Here is an 18442-nt window from a genome sequence, read left to right as displayed (position 1 = left end):
CGACGACAATGGAGCTGCTGTTCCACGGTGCCCTGGTAAACGTGGCAGCATTCGGGTCAGAATGAGGACGCAACCTTACCGTCCACCTCTGCCAAGCATTATTCTTGCCAATATCCAGTCGCTGGAGAACAAGATGGATGACCTTCAAGCAGATTTATATTCCAACGGGATACGAGAAACTGTTGCGTCCTCTGCCTGGCAGAGACATGGCTGAACCCTCTGGTGCCGGACCACGCCATTCGTCCAACCGAGTCATTCTCCGTGTTCCGCGCCGACAGGTTGGAGAACTCAGGGAAATCCAAGGGTGGAGGCGTCTGCCTCATGATAAACAGCCGCTGGTGTACCTCCAACAACATCAAGACTCTCTCCCGCTCCTGCTCGCTGAACCTGGAACAGCTGACCACCTCATGCCGTCCATTCTACCTCCACCAGGAATTCAGCATGGTCATCATCACAGCCGTTTATATCCCACCTCAAGCGGACACCAACACAGCACTGTCGGACCTGTATGATGTGTTGTGCAGACTTCTTAACGAACATCCCGACGCGGCTGTGGTGGTGACTGGGGACTTTAACAAGGCGAACCTTAAAGTTCTGCCTAATTTCCATCAACACATCCGGTGTGCCACCAGGGGAGAAAGAACTCTGGACCATTGCTACACACCGTACAAGAACGGATACAAGACTGTCTCGCTCCCTGCTTTCGGGAAATCGGTTCACTCCGCTATTTCGTTACTTCCTGTTTACAAGCCGTGCATCGTGTGTGGAAGGTAAAGTGGTGGTCAGCCTAATCAGAGGCCGCCCTTCAGGACGCTCTTACTGATGTTGACTGGGACATATTCCATTCAAGTTCCAGTGACGTCAACGAGTTTACGGATGTTGCTACGTGCTTTATAGCTATGTTAGCGGACAGCATCGTTTCCATGGTGAAAGTTCGGATATTGCCGAACTAGAAACCGTGGGTCCGATAAATCCATCCTTGGCACTCTGAATGCTCGCACGGCCGCTAACAACGACGGTCTTGTATCCGGAAATATGGACAGTGACAAAAAGGCGTCATACAATCTGCGGAGGCGGTGAAGGAAGCTAAACGGACGTACAGAGACACAGTGGAGCTACAGATGGAGCAACAGGACACCAGACGCTTGTGGCAGGGGCTGCGGACTATTACAAACAGCAGCTCCTCCCCAGCCACGAGTGTGGATGCCTCCCTAGCCAACGAACTGAACTCCTTTTTGAGTCTGACCACAACACTTCAAACTCGCTGGCTAATTGGAGTTACACCGCTGGCAATGAGCGCACACTCTCAGTGTCCAAGCATGATGTCAGGAGGGCTCTGATGCGTGTGACACCAGGAAAGCTGCGGGCCCAGATGGCATATCTGGACTTCCTCACAGCCAGGCCCCAGGTGGTTAGGATGGGGAGGCACATGTCCAGCTCCCTCACCCTGAACACAGGATCCCCCCGGGGCTGCGTTCTCAGCCACCTACTGTACTCCCTGTACACACATGACTGTGTGGCCAGGTCCAGCTCCAACACCATCATCAAGTTTGCTGATGACAACGTGGTGGTGGCCTGAGAATTCTTTGTGCTGCAATTGGGTCCTAACCACACCCGTTACAGTACAAACTGGCCAACAATGGACCCAGCGCATGTCCGCCCGACCGTCTGTTCGTCCTGCCTGACCTTCGGTCCGAGGTTCTCCAGTGGGCCCACAACTCCCGACTCACCTGCCACCCGGGGATCCAGCGGACGAAGGAGGTCGTCCAGCGTGGCTTCTGGTGGCCCTCCCTGGGTGAGGACGTCCGAGGGTTCGTCAATGCTTGCCCCACCTGTAACCAGCACAAACCCTCTCTTCTTGCTCCTGCTGGTCTCCTACACCCACTGCCGGTTCCTCATCGCCCTTGGTCTCACATCTCTGTGGACTTTGTTACCGTTCTGCCACAGTCTAGCGGCAACACTACCATCCTGACCGTGGTGGACCGGTTTAGCAAGATGGCTCACTTCGTGTCTCTACCGAAGCTCCCGTCGGCCAAGGGCACCGCCAGGCTATTATTGTACCACGTCGTCCGCCTCCATGGCATCCCGGTAGATGTTGTATCCGACCGGGGTCCCCAGTTCACCTCTGTCTTTTGGAGGGAGTTCTGTGCGCTCCTGGGGGCCACCGTCAGCCTCTCTTCAGGGTACCACCCCCAGTCCAACGGCCAAACAGAGCGGAAGAACCAGGAGATGGAGACGGCCCTTCGCTGCATGACATCACAACACCCGTCGTCCTGGTCCGAGCAGCTTTTGTGGGTGGAATATGCCCACAACACCCTGACCAGTTCAGCCACAGGCCTCTCCCCCTTCCAGTGCGCCTACGGCTTCCAACCGCCTCTGTTACCGGCCCTTGAGAAGGAGGCTTCCTGCCCGTCCGTCCAGGCCTTCATTCATTCTGCTGCAGGACCTGGACCCGGGCTCGGGCCGCCCTCCTCCGAGCCGCTGGCTGCAACGCCTCTGCCGCCAACCGTCGCCGCTCCCAGGCCCCGGAGTATCAGCCGGGCCAGAAGGTCTGGCTCTCCAACCGGGACCTCCCCCTGAAGGTGGACTCTAAGAAGCTGGCTCCTCGGTTCATCGGCCCATTCAAGATCGAGAAGGTCGTCAACCCGGTGGCAGTGCGGCTCAAGCTCCCCAGGTCCATGCGCATCCATCCCACCTTCCATGTGTCCAAGGTCAAGCCAGTCCGGGAGAGTGCTCTGGTCCCCTTGGCGCCTCCCCCGCCTCCTCCGCGCTTCATTGGGGTCCTGTACATATATTCTGCATATATGTATGAAAGTATGTATATGTATGTGACAAAGAAACCTCTTGAATCTTGAATCTTGATCAATATGGTGACTGACATCACCAAGTAAGAGAAAATGGTAAAAAAAAAAAAAATGGTGAGGTGAATCATTTCTTTATTTACCTTTCTTATGATGGCTTAGTTTATGTGCCACATACAAAATATCAAGCTGTTGTTATAAAAATTCACTTTCTAAACATTGTTTTCTTTGGTTAATTTGACATGTGATCTTTATAAATACTGTGATATTTGTATACCTATTTTGTCCAGATGTTTGGACAACTGTTTAATAAAACAATTATCTGACTTGTTTTGTCATTTGATGTACTAATCACTAATTATTCTATACTGCACTTACAAACAATATCAAAAACTATAATCTCAGCAATTTGGAACAATTATTTAGAGCTGACATTTCTCGTACACTTATCAAAATTACAACTTAAAATCAATGTTTGACGTCCGGTTGAACTGGAACTGTTTCATACGTAATGCCATAAACGTCAGATTCATGAAATGACTTGGACGTAATTACATAATATTTACATGTCCAGGTCAGTCTGAAGGTCGGGTACAAAATTCTAAAAGATTATTCCATGTACGTAGCTACACAGCGTAACCACCATGTTTGATGTTTATACATTAAGTGAATTGGCATGCATTGCGCAAAATTATCAAGAAAGCTGTAATACTTAGCTAAAAAGAATACGCTGGACCCTGTGTATTGCTGCCTGCAGCGATTCTTAGTATTATTATTTGTCGAAGAAGGTGAATAATTTTAAGATTATCTACCGATGTTATTTTACAGACCTAATGGTTTGGGGCAGGTCTAACATCTCAGATTGATGGATGTAGAATTAAAGAATGTTAATCATATTACATAAAAAACATTACACGCTAGATATTAATACTTTTTTTTTCTAGACATGGCCACGCCCTGGCAGTGGCAGGGAATGTGGCTTTTCTCTTTGGGGGAGTTTCCAACATAAACCAAGAGGTACATTTGACTCTATAATATATAATATAATATTATATAATTTTATAGTATATAAAGTTACATTATATTATATGACATTGTTTTCTATTCTATTCTATTATATTATATTACTGTGTATAAATGGAACATTGTACATTGTCTCTTCTTACTCCCAAGCCAACCTACTTGAATGATCTCTACCTGCTTACAGGTGAGGTACAATATCCTACATCCATCCACCACACGGACGTTATCAACACATAACGTCTGATACAACTGTTATGCAGCATAAAGTATATTACGTAAAGGAATAATGTCCAGCCGGACGGTCATTATCTGTAAATAAACCCGGTGGCCAGGACAGGTGTCTCTCTGAAGGAGGTTATTTGGTGATAATGACCGTCTGGCTGCACATTATCCTCCTTATTACACACTACTATCGACATTATATGTACATATAATATACACATCTACATATACACACTACTGAATAAAACAATACACTGAGACGATAAACTGAAAGCAGGAATTATTAACTAGTATGACTAGTTTTAGTATAACTAGTTTGTCTAGCTTTATAACTAGTATGACTAGTTTTCTAGCTGGTATCTCTAGTTGTATAACTAGTATGTCTAGTTTTATAACTAGTTTGTCTCGCTTTATAACTAGTATGTCTAGTTTTCTAACTGGTATGTCTAGTTGTATAACTAGTATGTCTAGTTTTATGACTAGTTTGTCTAGCTTTATAACTAGTATGTCTAGTTTTATAACTAGTTTAACTAGTTTAATAACTAGTATGTCAAGTTGTATAACTAATATGTCTAGTTTTATAACTACTTTGTCTAGTTTTCGAACGAGTGTATCTAGTTTTATAACAAGTATGACTAGTTTAATAACTAATACGACTAGTTTTATAACAAGTAGGACAAGGTGAATAACTAGTATGTCTAGTTTTATAACTAGCATGTGTAGTTTTATAACCAGTATGTCTAGTTGTATGACTAATATGTCTGGTTTCATAATTAGTATGTCTAGTTGTAAAACTACAATATATAGTTTAATAACTAGTATTTCTAGTTTTATAACGAATATGACTAGTTGTATAACTAGTATGTCTAGTTTAATAACTACCATGTCACAACTAGTACGTCTTGTTGTATAGCTGGTATGTCTAGTTGTAAAACTAGTACGGCTAGTTTTATAACTTGTATGACTACCTTTTATAACTAGAATGTCTGGTTTTATAACTAGTATGTCTAGATTTATAACTGGTGTCTAGTTTTATAACTAGTATGTCTAGTTGTATAACAACTATTTCTAGTTGTATAGCTAGTATGCCTTGTATAACTAATGTCTATTTTTACAAGTAGTTTGTCTAGTTGTATGACCAGTATGTCTAGTTTCCTTACTAAAATAACTGGTTTTAGTGGGACTAGTTAAATAACTAGTATGTCTAGTTGTAAATCTAGAATTTGTAGTTATATAACTAGTATGTCTAGTTTTACAAGTACTATTTCTAGTCTTATAACTAGTATGTCTAGTTTTATGACTAATATTACTAGTTTTTACCTAGTAGGACCAGTTGAATCACTAGTATGTATAGTTTTATATACGTCTCGTTTTATAACTAGTATGTCAAGCTATTTAACTAGTAGGCCTAATAATATAACTACTATGTCTAGTTGTATAATTAGTATGTCTAGTTGGATAACTAGTATGTCTTGTTGTATAACCAGTATGTCTAGTTTTATAACTAGCATGTGTAGTTTTATAACCAGTATGTCTAGTTGTATGACTAATATGTCTGGTTTCATAATTAGTATGTCTAGTTGTAAAACTACAATATATAGTTTAATAACTAGTATTTCTAGTTTTATAACGAATATGACTAGTTGTATAACTAGTATGTCTAGTTTAATAACTACCATGTCACAACTAGTACGTCTTGTTGTATAGCTGGTATGTCTAGTTGTAAAACTAGTACGGCTAGTTTTATAACTTGTATGACTACCTTTTATAACTAGAATGTCTGGTTTTATAACTAGTATGTCTAGATTTATAACTGGTGTCTAGTTTTATAACTAGTATGTCTAGTTGTATAACAACTATTTCTAGTTGTATAGCTAGTATGCCTTGTATAACTAATGTCTATTTTTACAAGTAGTTTGTCTAGTTGTATGACCAGTATGTCTAGTTTCCTTACTAAAATAACTGGTTTTAGTGGGACTAGTTAAATAACTAGTATGTCTAGTTGTAAATCTAGAATTTGTAGTTATATAACTAGTATGTCTAGTTTTACAAGTACTATTTCTAGTCTTATAACTAGTATGTCTAGTTTTATGACTAATATTACTAGTTTTTACCTAGTAGGACCAGTTGAATCACTAGTATGTATAGTTTTATATACGTCTCGTTTTATAACTAGTATGTCAAGCTATTTAACTAGTAGGCCTAATAATATAACTACTATGTCTAGTTGTATAATTAGTATGTCTAGTTGGATAACTAGTATGTCTTGTTGTATAACCAGTATGTCTAGTTTTATAACTAGTATTTATAGTTGTATAACTAGTATGTCTAGTTTTATAACTAGTGGGTCTAGTTATATAGCTAGTAGGTCTTATTTTATAACTAGCATGTAAAGTTGTATAACTAATATGTCAAGTTTTATAACTAGTATTTCCAGTTGTATAACTAGTATGTCTAGTGTATAACTAGTTTGTCTGGTTGTTTAACACATATGACTAGTTCAAGAGCTTCCACAATACCATAGTGAACCTTTCAGCTACAAAGCCATGCATCATGCTCCTCATGTGAAACTGGACATTTCCACACTCATCTTTTCAAGTCTTCCATTGTACTTTCTATGTAGCGCCACTAGCTAGTGTTAGCGTTAGCATGTTGGCAGAGTGATACGAAGGACATGGATAGATGGGATGATGGTGGATGGATACATGATGGTCATCTGTTTGTAGTTTCCTCAGAATCTGTTTCCTGGGAAGCGATTCCTCAGAGTGGAGAGACTCCGCCTCCAAGAGAAGGACACACCCTCTGGTAAACAACATACAAATAACAAATGACTCGCAATTAATACTTTGATTTCAAATAAACACAAGTTAAAGGCAGATGCTGCAGTTGCTGTGGGGACTGCCCATTGTTCCAACACCCTATTTATTTGGAAACCCCAATTGTCAGAAAGACGTCCCTGTCCACTGCCGACACAAATTGTCCAAATGATCGCATCGACCCTGGAATGGGTCCACAATCGCTTTTTCTTTGTTTTCTTTTTCTTTCATTTCGGAAGACCGCCAGCATCATGCGTCACGCTTCTGTAGCCATGTTTGTTGACAGTTCCTTGACTCTTTCCCCGGACGACCTATGAACAATGATGATTGGTCGGGGTCATATTTGTCGTGTTGCCTCTCCCAATGTGAGGGTAATACCATATTAGTATATTAGGTTTTGGTGAGTTTGTGCCAGTCTCCTGACCAAGACACGGCAATGATTTATGGCACTATCATCTTCTAATCCCTAATGCCTAAAATAATGGTGCCTGCTGTGAAAGACAAAAATATAGTGTCGTCTGATCCCAGCATTACCTTGTCTTGTCTCGTCTTACCTTGTCTTACCTTGTCTTCTTGTCTTACCTTCTCTTATCTTGACGTGTCTTGTCTTACCTTATCTTGTCTTGTCTTATCTGTTCTGTTCTCATCTTAAACCCATTGAATGTGTCTGTGTCTCAGTGTAGTGAAAGGGAAGCTGTTCTTGTTTGGAGGAACATCCAAACCCGACGCTGCGGAATGTCTCCAGGGAGTCCACTGCTTCGACATCGGTAATGTCCATACAACAATATAATCATAGAACAATACAACCATACAGTAGAAGAAACAGTCTTTATTCGTCACACAACACACCACACTATAACACATGCTTGCACACACATGCTTTGATGGTGGCCGGTGAAATCGTTCCTCTGCATTTAACCATCCTGGCTTGTCCTTCCTCCGGGGGCACAGCCAGGAGCAGTGGGCAGCGTACGTGGACGCGCCCGGGGACCAGGTGATAAATGTCCATCGTTGGTCAGACGATGATGGGGGCATGTTTTTGAGGGGGGTCCTTACTGACGTGAGGTGGAGGAAACCCCATGTGAGCACGGGGAGAACATGCAATTTGGGAGATAACCCACCGGAGCACGGTGCCAACAGCGCCCCAGGCGGGAATCAAATCCAGGACCTTCTTGCTGTGAGGCAGCAGTGCAATGCACTGCGCCACCGTGCCACACAATACCATACAACCATACAATCATACAACCATACAATCATACAGTAGAACCATACAATCATAGAACCATACAACAATACAATCATACAACCACACAATCATACAACCATACAATCATACAGTAGAACCATACAATCATTGAACCATACAACAATACAATCATACAACCATGCAACAATACAATCATACAACCGTGCAATTATACAGTAGAACCATATAATCATAGAACCATATAACAATACAATCATAAAACCATACAATCATACAACCATGCAACAATACAGTCATACAACTATACAATCATAAACCATCCATCATACAGTAGAAACATACAGTCATAGAACCGTACGACAATACAATCATACCACACTACAATCATACAACCATACAATCATACAGTAGAAGCATGCAATCATAGAACCATACAACAATACAATCATACAACCACACAATCATACAACCATACAATCATACAGTAGAACCATACAATCATTGAACCATACAACAATACAATCATACAACCATGCAACAATACAATCATACAACCGTGTAATTATACAGTAGAACCATATAATCATAGAACCATATAACAATACAATCATAAAACCATACAATCATACAACCATGCAACAATACAGTCATACAACTATACAATCATAAACCATCCATCATACAGTAGAAACATACAGTCATAGAACCGTACGACAATACAATCATACCACACTACAATCATACAACCATACAATCATACAGTAGAAGCATACAGTCATAGAACCATACAACAATACAATCATACAATCATACAACAATACAATCATACAACCATGCAATCATACAACCATACAACAATACAATCATAAAACCATGCAACAATACAATCATACAACCATACAATCATAAACCATACAATCATACAGTATAAACATACCGTCACAGAACCATACAACAATACAATCATACAATCATTAAACAATACAATCATGCAACCATACAATCCTTCAGAGAGATAGAGTGATAGATAGATAGATAGATAGATAGATAGATAGATAGATAGATAGATAGATAGATAGATAGATAGATAGATAGATAGATAGATAGATAGATAGATAGATAGATAGATAGATAGATAGATAGATAGACAGACAGACACAGATAGATAGATAGATAGATAGATAGATAGATAGACAGACAGACGTCAGACAGACAGATAGATAGATAGATAGATAGATAGATAGATAGATAGATAGATAGATAGATAGATAGATAGATAGAGGGATAGATAGATAGATAGATAGATAGATAGATAGATAGATAGATAGATAGATAGATAGATAGATAGATAGATAGATAGATAGATAGAGGGATAGATAGATAGATAGATAGATAGATAGATAGATAGATAGATAGATAGAGGGATAGATAGATAGATAGATAGATAGATAGATAGATAGATAGATAGATAGATAGATAGATAGATAGATAGATAGATAGATAGAAATTATGCTGATAAAAATGTAAGTAATAATAAAACATATAGATTGAAAAGTATAAAGAAACAGAGGACGGTCGTCATGGTAATAGTGTGACTGTCCTTCCAGTGTCTCTCACCTGGCATCTCCTAGCAACCACGGGCGTGGCCCTCAGGACAGTCAGACACGCCTCCGTTGCCGTGGGTGACAACATCTACGTCTACGGAGGAATCCAGGAGGACGGTCCGACTGACGACCTGGTGGTGTTCAACACCGGTCTGTCTGTCTGACTCTCTGTTTGTTTGTCTGACACTGTCTGTCTTTCTGTCTGTCTGTCTGACACTCTGTCCGTCTGTCCATCTGACTATCTGTATGTCTGTCTCTCTGTCTGTCTGACACTCTGTCTGTCTGTCTGACTATCTGTCTGCCTGTCTGTTTGACACTGTCTGTCTGTCTTTCTGATTATCTGTCTGACTGTCTGACACTGTCTGACTATCTGTCTGTCTGTCTGTCTGTCACTGTCTGTCTGTCTGTCTAACCATTTGTTTGTCTTTGTCTGACACTCTGTCTGTCTGTCCATCTGACTATCTGTATGTCTGTCTGTTTCACAATCTGTATGTCTGACTATCTGTATGTCTGTCTGTCTGTCTGTCTGTCTGTCTGACTATCTGTCTGCCTGTCTGTCTGACACTGTCTGTCTGTCTATCTATCTGTCTGGCTGTCTTTCTGATTATCTGTCTGACTGTCTGACACTGTCTAAATGTCTGTCTGTCTGTCTGTCTGCCTGTCCTTCTGACTCAATGTCTGTCTATCTGCTTGTCTGTCTGTCTGACTGACTGTCTATTCACTCTCTTGTGTTTTAGTGTCTTGCACCTGGACTCCAGTGAAGACTACGGGGTCGCTGCCATCAGCACGGTAAGAAAACATTTATAATAATCAATAATCGATTTAATGATTATACATATACTGTCTGTGTGCGTGTGCAGGTACAGCCACACCCTAGCCGCTTTAGGGAAACAGGTTCTCATGTTGGGAGGCTGCGGAGAAGATGGAGAGATCAATAAGGATGTGCACGCTCTGAACACAGGTAAAGATGGATGGACAGACAGACAGACAAACAGACAGACAGACAGACAGATAGACGGACAGATAGACGGATGAATAGATAGCATGAGCTCTTGGCATCATAGCAGCATTAGCACTTAGCATTATAGCAGTATTAACTCTTAGCAGCAATAGCATCATAGCAACATTAGCTCTTAGAATCATAGCAGCATTAGCTCTTTGTGGCACGGTGGCGCAGTGCATTGCACTGCTGCCTCACAGCAAGAAGGTCCTGGGTCCGATTCCCCCCTGGGGCGCTGTTGGCACCGTGCTCTGGTGGGTTATCTCCCAAATAGGAGCCTTTCTATGTGGAGTTTGCATGTTCTCCCCGTGCTCACATGGGGTTTCCTCCACCTCACGTCAGTAAGGACTTCCACCAAAAACATGCACACATCATGGTCCGACCAGCGATGGACACTGGTCCCCGGGCGCGTCCACGTACGCTGCCCACTGCTCCTGGCTGTGGCCCCGGAGGAAGGACAAGCCAGGATGGTTGAATGCAGAGGATCCATTTCACCGGCACCATCAAAGCATGTGTGTGTGCAAGCGTGTAGTGTGGTGTGTTGCGTGACAAATAAAGATATAAACTGTTTCTTTCTTAACATCATTAGCATCATAGCAGCATTAGCTCTTACTATCATACAGTAGCAGCATGTATGTATTGTCTGCAGAGAACCTGATGTGGCAGCGCTGGGAGGTGAAAGGAGAGTCTCCACAAGCCTGGACTGGACACACACTGACCGCACACCATGACAAGGTACACACACACACACACAAACACAAAAAGACTAGAAACAGGAAGTCGTGTCGCTTCCTGCTGGAAAGAAGTGACCAGTGGGTATCTCTTTCAGGACATTTATCTGTTTGGAGGTTTAACTACGAACAAAGATGGAAGCGAGACGTCGTCAAAAGAAATCCACAAACTCAGCATCGGTGAGTGTGATGCATAGTTTGCACCTGTCTGTCTGTCTGTCTGTCTGTCTGTCTGTCTGTCTGACTCTCTCCCTGTCTGCCTCTCAGCTAAGATGAAGTGGAAGGTCCCTCTCTACGTTGGAATTCCTCCAATGCGACGACACGGACACACAGCGTTCATCCTCCACAGCCACGTGAGAGATGGATTTGTGACAGACAGGAAGCAAGCAGAGCACTTGTCACGGAGAAGTCTCTCTCTTAGAGAGAGAGGGGCATGTAGCCATCACTTCAAATCTCCCTCTCATCCTTTCTTATAAAAGGAACAGCCCAAAATGAACTTTCACTCCCCCCCCCCACACACACACACACACACATTTCACACACAAATTACTTTTTATAACATTGCGTAACGAGATACCATAGGACAACATAACACAACATAACCATTTATAACATTACATTACATTTACATTTCGCAGACGCTTTTATCCAAAGCCACTTACAATTATTCAAACACCGACGGACGCAGCCATCAGGAGCAATGAGGGGTTAAGTGTCTTGCTCAAGGACACTACAGCATGCTAGCAGGAGGAGCCTGGGATCCAACCAGCAACCATTAGATTACTAGACCACCAGCTCTACCTCCTGAGCTACCGTCCCCAGATATAAGATTTAATAAGGCAGTTTGGCCTGCCACACGCTCCCCAAGTGGCGTATTCAGGGACCTCGGGCACAGAGACATAGACGGAGGGGTAGAAAACACACAAGTTAATTGTGGCGAGGGGGCTTAATAGGGTCGCCCCGGGGCAGATGGACCCATGCCATGACAAGGCTCCTCTTCCGAGTGTGTGTGGGGATGGGGGTTTTACCTGTTGCTCATAGGCCAACCAACAATGCAACCACACCATCCCTTCACCCCAAAGTTAACATAACAAAGCAGAGCATAGCATAGCATAGCAATGCATAGCATAGCATAGCATAGCATAGCATAGCATAGCATAACATAACATAACATAACATAACATAGCATAGCATAACATAACATAACATAACATAACATAACATAACATAACATAACATAACATAACATAGCATGGCATAGCATGGCATAGCATAACATAGCATAACATAGCAAAGCATAACATAACATAACATAGCATAGCATAACAACATAACATAACATAACATAACAACATAACATAACGACAAGATAAAGTAAGATAAGATAAGTTAAAATAACATAAAATAAGACATGATAAAGTGAGATATAAGATAAGTTAAAATAACCTAACATAACCTAAGACAACAAAAAGTTAGATATGAAAAGATAAGTTAAAATAACATAACATAACAGAACACAAGTAACAAAATAACAAAAGACAAGATAAGGTTAGATATAAGATAAGTTAAAATAACAAAAGACAAGATAAGGTTAGATATAAGATAAGTTAAAATAACAAAAGACAAGATAAGGTTAGATATAGGATAAGTTAAAATAACAAAAGACAAGATAAGGTTAGATATAAGATAAGTTAAAATAACAAAAGACAAGATAAGGTTAGATATAAGATAAGTTAAAATAACAAAAGACAAGATAAGGTTAGATATAAGATAATTCAAGATTCAAGATTCAAGATTCAAGATTTTTATTTGTCACATACATATACATACTTCCATACATATATGCAGTGAAATGTAATGCAACGCACCCGGTGATAGCACACAAGAAGTCCTAGGAAAAAGTACTAAAATAAAATAAAATAAAAAGTAGAAAATTACTTTCTAATAGACCGACTAACTGACTCCTAAAACGTAATACAGTAAGTGGAATACTTATAGAATAAGATAAAAAATATATAGAATAAAATACAATAAAAAATAAATTGAAATAAAATGGAATAGGTTGAAGGAATATGGCTATGTATATACAGATATGTGCATTTAAAGTGGCATGTGAATTAAAGTGGCATGTGAATGTGGATAGTGTGAGGTAGTGTTTGGGATAATACAGCACAGTATACAACAGTACGGCGCAGCAATACGGCATCACGAACAACCCTGAACAGTGATACAGTATGCGGTACAGTATGCTACATACAGTACAGTAGGTAGTGGAGCCTAGTGCATGGCTCAGTTAGGACCCCTGGTGAGGTCAGCATTGACAGTTCTGATGGCTTGAGGGAAGAAACTCCGTCTCAGTCTCTCTGTTCTCGCTGCGTGACTGCGGAGGCGCTTGCCTGACCGCAGCAGCTGAAACAGTCCGTTGTTGGGGTGATGAGGATCCTTCATGATCCTACGGGCTCTGCTACTACACCTCCTGGTGTATAACTCCTGCAAGGGGGGGAGGGTAGTTCCAGTGGTACGTTCAGCTGAACGCACCACCCTCTGCAGGGCCCGCCTGTCCTGAACAGTACAGTTCCCAAACCAGGCAGTGATGTTGCCTGTCAGGATGCTCTCCACTGCTCCAGAATAGAAGGACTTGAGGATCCTCACCGAGACCCGGAATTTCCTCAGCTGCCTGAGGTGGTAGAGACGCTGCCTCGCCTTTCTCACCAGAGTGTCTGTGTGAACAGTCCATGTTAAGTCCTCAGTGATGTGGACTCCCAGATATCTGAAGCTGCTCACCCTATCGACAGAAGTCCCATTAATCCACAACGGCGCGTGCGTCCTCGATTGTGATCCACGCCTAAAGTCCACAATCAGCTCCTTGGTTTTGCTGACGTTCAGGTGGAGGCTGTTGTCCTGGCACCAGAGTGACAGGTCAGCCACCTCCTCGCGGTAGGCCTTCTCATCGCAGTCGGTGATCAGGCCCACGACCACGGTGTCGTCAGCAAACTTGATGATGGTGTTGGAGCTGGACCTGGCCACACAGTCATGTGTGTACAGGGAGTACAGTAGGGGGCTGAGGACGCAGCCCTGGGGGGATCCTGTATTCAGGGTGAGGGAGCTTGACATGTACTTCCCCACCTTGACCACCTGGGGGCGGCCTGTGAGGAAGTCCAGGATCCAGGTGCACAGCGGAGCATTCAATCCTAGCTCCAACAACTTGACAGCCAGTCTGGTGGGGACTATGGTGTTGAAAGCTGAACTATAATCAATGAACAGCATTCTCACATAGGCCCCCTTCTGGCCATCCAGGTGCGTGAGCGTGGTGTGCAGTACCTGAGAGACCGCGTCATCCGTGGATCTGTTCTGCCGGTACGCGAACTGCAACGGGTCCAAGGTGCGGGGGGGGGGAGGCGCAGATGTAATCCTTAATCAGCCTCTCGAAACACTTCATGACCACCGAGGTGAGGGCCACCGGACGGTAGTCATTCAGGCAGGTTGGAGAGGCGATCTTCGGGACAGGAACGACGGTGGACCTCTTGAAGCAGGATGGGACCACTGATTCAGCCAGGGAGATGTTGAATATTGTGGTGAACACCGGAGCTAGCTGGTTAGCACAGGTCTTCAGTACTCGTCCAGATATGCCATCTGGGCCCGCAGCTTTCCTGGTGTTCACCCGCATCAAAGCCCTCCTGACCTCGTGCACGGACACTGAGAGTGCGCGCTCATCCCCAGCGGTGTAACTCCAATTAGCCGGCGAGCTAGCAGGTGTTGCTGCCAGACTCGAACCGTGCATAAAAGGAGTTCAGTTGGTTGGCCAGGGAGGCGTCCACACTCGTGGCTGGGGAGGAGCTGCTCTTGTAGTTTGTTATTGTTCGCAGCCCCTCCCACAAGCGTCTCGTGTCCCCCCGCTGCATCTGCAGCTCCACTGTCTCTCTGTACGTCCGTTTAGCGTCCCTCACCGCCCTCCGCAGATTGTACGACGCCGCTTTGTAATTGTCCATGTTACCAGATACAAGTCCGTCGTTGTAAGCGGCCGTGCGCGCATTCAGAGCGCAGCGGATGGATTTATCAACCCACGGCTTCTGGTTTGGAAATATCCAAACTTTCACCGTGGGAACGATTTCATCCGCGAGCGTAGCCACGAAACTCACTACAACCTCCGTAAACTCGCTGACGTCACTTGAACTCGCTCGGAACATGTCCCAGTCTACGTCAGTCAGAGCGTCCTGAAGCGCAGCCTCTGATTGGTCCGTCCACCGCTTCACTTCCCTCGTCATCACCAGATCCCGCGCGATCAGAGGCCTGTAAACAGGAAGCAGCGAGATCGCGGCGTGATCTGATTTCCCGAAAGCAGGAAGCGACACGGGCTTGTATCCGTTCTTGTAAGGAGTGTAACAATGGTCCAGAGTTCTGTCTCCCCTGGTGGCACACGTCATGTGTTGGTGGAAATTCGGCAGAACTTTTTTCAGGTTGGCCCTGTTAAAGTCCCCAGTCACCACCACAGCCGCGTCGGGATGTCTGTTCTGAAATCCGCACAACACATCGTACAGAACCGACAGAGCTGCGTCGGTGTCCGCTTGCGGTGGGATATAAACGGCTGTAATGATGACCGTGCTGAATTCCCGGGGGAGATAAAATGGACGGCATAGTATGGTCAGCTGTTCCAGGTTCGGCGAGCAGGAGCGGGAGAGGAATTTGGTGTTGTTGGCGTTACACCAGCGGTTGTTTACCATTAGGCAGACGCCTCCACCTTTGGATTTCCCCGACTCTCCCGTTCTGTCGCCGCGGAACACGGAGAAGGCCTCGGCTGGACGTATGGCTTCATCCGGCACCAGTGGGGTCAGCCATGTTTCCGTCAGGCAGAGGACGCAACAGTTCCTCGTGTCACGCTGGAATTGAATCCTCGCTCGAAGTTCATCCATCTTGTTCTCCAGGGACTGGACGTTCGCAAGAAGGATGCTTGGCAGAGGTGGACGGTAAGGTTGCGTCCTCATTCTGACCCGAATGCCGCCTCGTTTACCTCGGTGCTTCCTCCGTGGGCCGGCTCGTGGAACAGCGACTCCATTTCTGTTGTAGTTGTTGTTGCGAGTGTTCCCGCGTAGGATTTCCGCCGGCCACTCTGCTCCCACGGATAAAAAGTCCCAAAGTTGTTCGTTTAGGGAAATTTTTATATCCATGAGTGCATCGCGGCCGTATGAGTTAATTGTTGATGTTTTTCTGGCGAACATTGTGATAAAAAAAGGAAAAAAATACTAAAGAGTAAGAAAGAAACCGGAGCGCCGGCGCAGGCGACCGCTAGGGGCGGCGCCACTATCGCATAAGTTAAAATAACAAAAGACAAGATAAGGTTAGATATAAGATAAGTTAAAATAACATAAGACAAGATAAGGTTAGATATAAGATAAGTTAAAATAACAAAAGACAAGATAAGGTTAGATATAGGATAAGTTAAAATAACAAAAGACAAGATAAGGTTAGATATAGGATAAGTTAAAATAACAAAAGACAAGATAAGGTTAGATATAGGATAAGTTAAAATAACAAAAGACAAGATAAGGTTAGATATAAGATAAGTTAAAATAACAAAAGACAAGATAAGGTTAGATATAGGATAAGTTAAAATAACATAAGACAAGATGAGGTTAGATAAGGTACGATAGAATAAGATAAGTTAATGTTACGTATCCTAAATCTCATTGTTGAAAATGGGATTTGAGCAGTCCCTCCTCAGCGTGTTGTTTGTGTCGATTACGCACATTTCAGTATTTTTCGAGCTTATAGAGCTTGTGCGTAATCACCGGGTGTCATGACATTTCACTGCATATATGTACGACCATATGTGTATCTATGTGACAAATAATCTCAATGACTTGAACTTGAACTTGAAATGACTCAATGCATCCTCGCTCTGTTTGTCCACCAGGCGGCGCTAGTAAGACTAAATATGTGACATGATGTGTTTGATTGACAGCTGTTCATTTTCGGAGGGAGGAACGAGGAACAAGAGTTCAACGATCTGAAGATGATGAAGCTGATCAACCCTTCAGAGAGACAGCCAGGTATCTATCTATCTGTCTGTCTGTCTATCTATCTATCTATCTATCTATCTATCTGTCTGTCTGTCTGTTTATCTATCTATCTATCTATCTGTCTGTCTGTCTGTCTGTCTGTCTGTCTGTCTGTCTGTCTGTCTGTCTGTCTGTCTGTCTGTCTGTCTGTCTGTCTGTCTGTCTGTCTGTCTATCTATCTATCTATCCACTCTTGGCCTTACCACTGATGTTTCCTGTTGTTCTCTGCAGTGATGAAGGAGATTCTCTCAGAATTTGGTCTTCAGGGAATCAGCCACGGGTGAGTGGGTTTACTGACACTGACACAGCTGTGTGTGTGTGTGTGTGTGTGTGTCATTGATGCTAGTTTAGTGTATGATGTCTGTCTATCTGTCTGTCTATCTGTCTATCTGTCTGTCATTCTCCCTGAACAGGTGGGGTTTCACCCTCTGTTTCACTTTCCACTCTTAGTTCCATGTCTCTTGGTTTCAGCTTTGCTGCGACCAAAGTCCCCAACGTGAAGTACGAGCTGAGGGAGGCAGCGCCGGGTTCCCCTGCAGCCAGGAGCTCTGCAACGTACAGCCAGGTGGTCATGTACATATATCATACATCTACGTGTACACACTACTATATACATTATATATAAAAACAACATATACATCTACATATACACACTGCTATATAGATTATATATACATATAACATATACATCTACACACTACTATATACATGATATATATACAGTACATATAACATACATCTACATATACACACTACTATATAACATAATACACTGAGATGCTAAACTGTTGAGGGTTAGGGTTAGGTTAATGAACGTGTGGCTCGTTGTATAACTCGTCTGTCTAGCTGGAGAAAAAAAAGTCATATCAGGCGCTTGACGCTCTGGATCAAACAGTAAGTAGTAGTGTGTAATAAGCAGGATAATGTGCAGCCTGACGGTCATGATCACCAAATAACCTCCTTCAGAGAGACACCAGACCTG

The 18442-nt window shown here is 43.3% G+C and overlaps 1 protein-coding gene across 1 annotated transcript in view; it reads left to right on the top strand.

Annotated features, from left to right (window-relative positions):
• Positions 1-18442, top strand: part of LOC307243086 (kelch domain-containing protein 1) — a gene marked incomplete at both ends in the record, with an annotated part of 26791 nt that overhangs the window by 4015 nt on the left and 4334 nt on the right. The window contains 13 exons of the mRNA XM_080017736.1: positions 3746-3818; positions 3975-4008; positions 6773-6851; positions 7541-7629; positions 9701-9823; positions 10411-10462; positions 10534-10634; positions 11323-11408; positions 11503-11584; positions 11672-11757; positions 17364-17451; positions 17692-17740; positions 17932-18025. Of these exons, the coding sequence (XP_079873862.1) occupies positions 3746-3818; positions 3975-4008; positions 6773-6851; positions 7541-7629; positions 9701-9823; positions 10411-10462; positions 10534-10634; positions 11323-11408; positions 11503-11584; positions 11672-11757; positions 17364-17451; positions 17692-17740; positions 17932-18025 (1036 nt within the window). The remainder of the gene's footprint in view (positions 1-3745; positions 3819-3974; positions 4009-6772; positions 6852-7540; positions 7630-9700; positions 9824-10410; positions 10463-10533; positions 10635-11322; positions 11409-11502; positions 11585-11671; positions 11758-17363; positions 17452-17691; positions 17741-17931; positions 18026-18442) is intronic.

This window comes from Zeus faber (genome assembly GCF_960531495.2).
Source record: "Zeus faber genome assembly, chromosome: 17".
Taxonomy (NCBI): domain Eukaryota; kingdom Metazoa; phylum Chordata; class Actinopteri; order Zeiformes; family Zeidae; genus Zeus; species Zeus faber.
The sequence above is the reverse complement of the archived record's forward strand: the minus strand, read 5'-3'. Positions and strand labels throughout refer to the sequence as shown.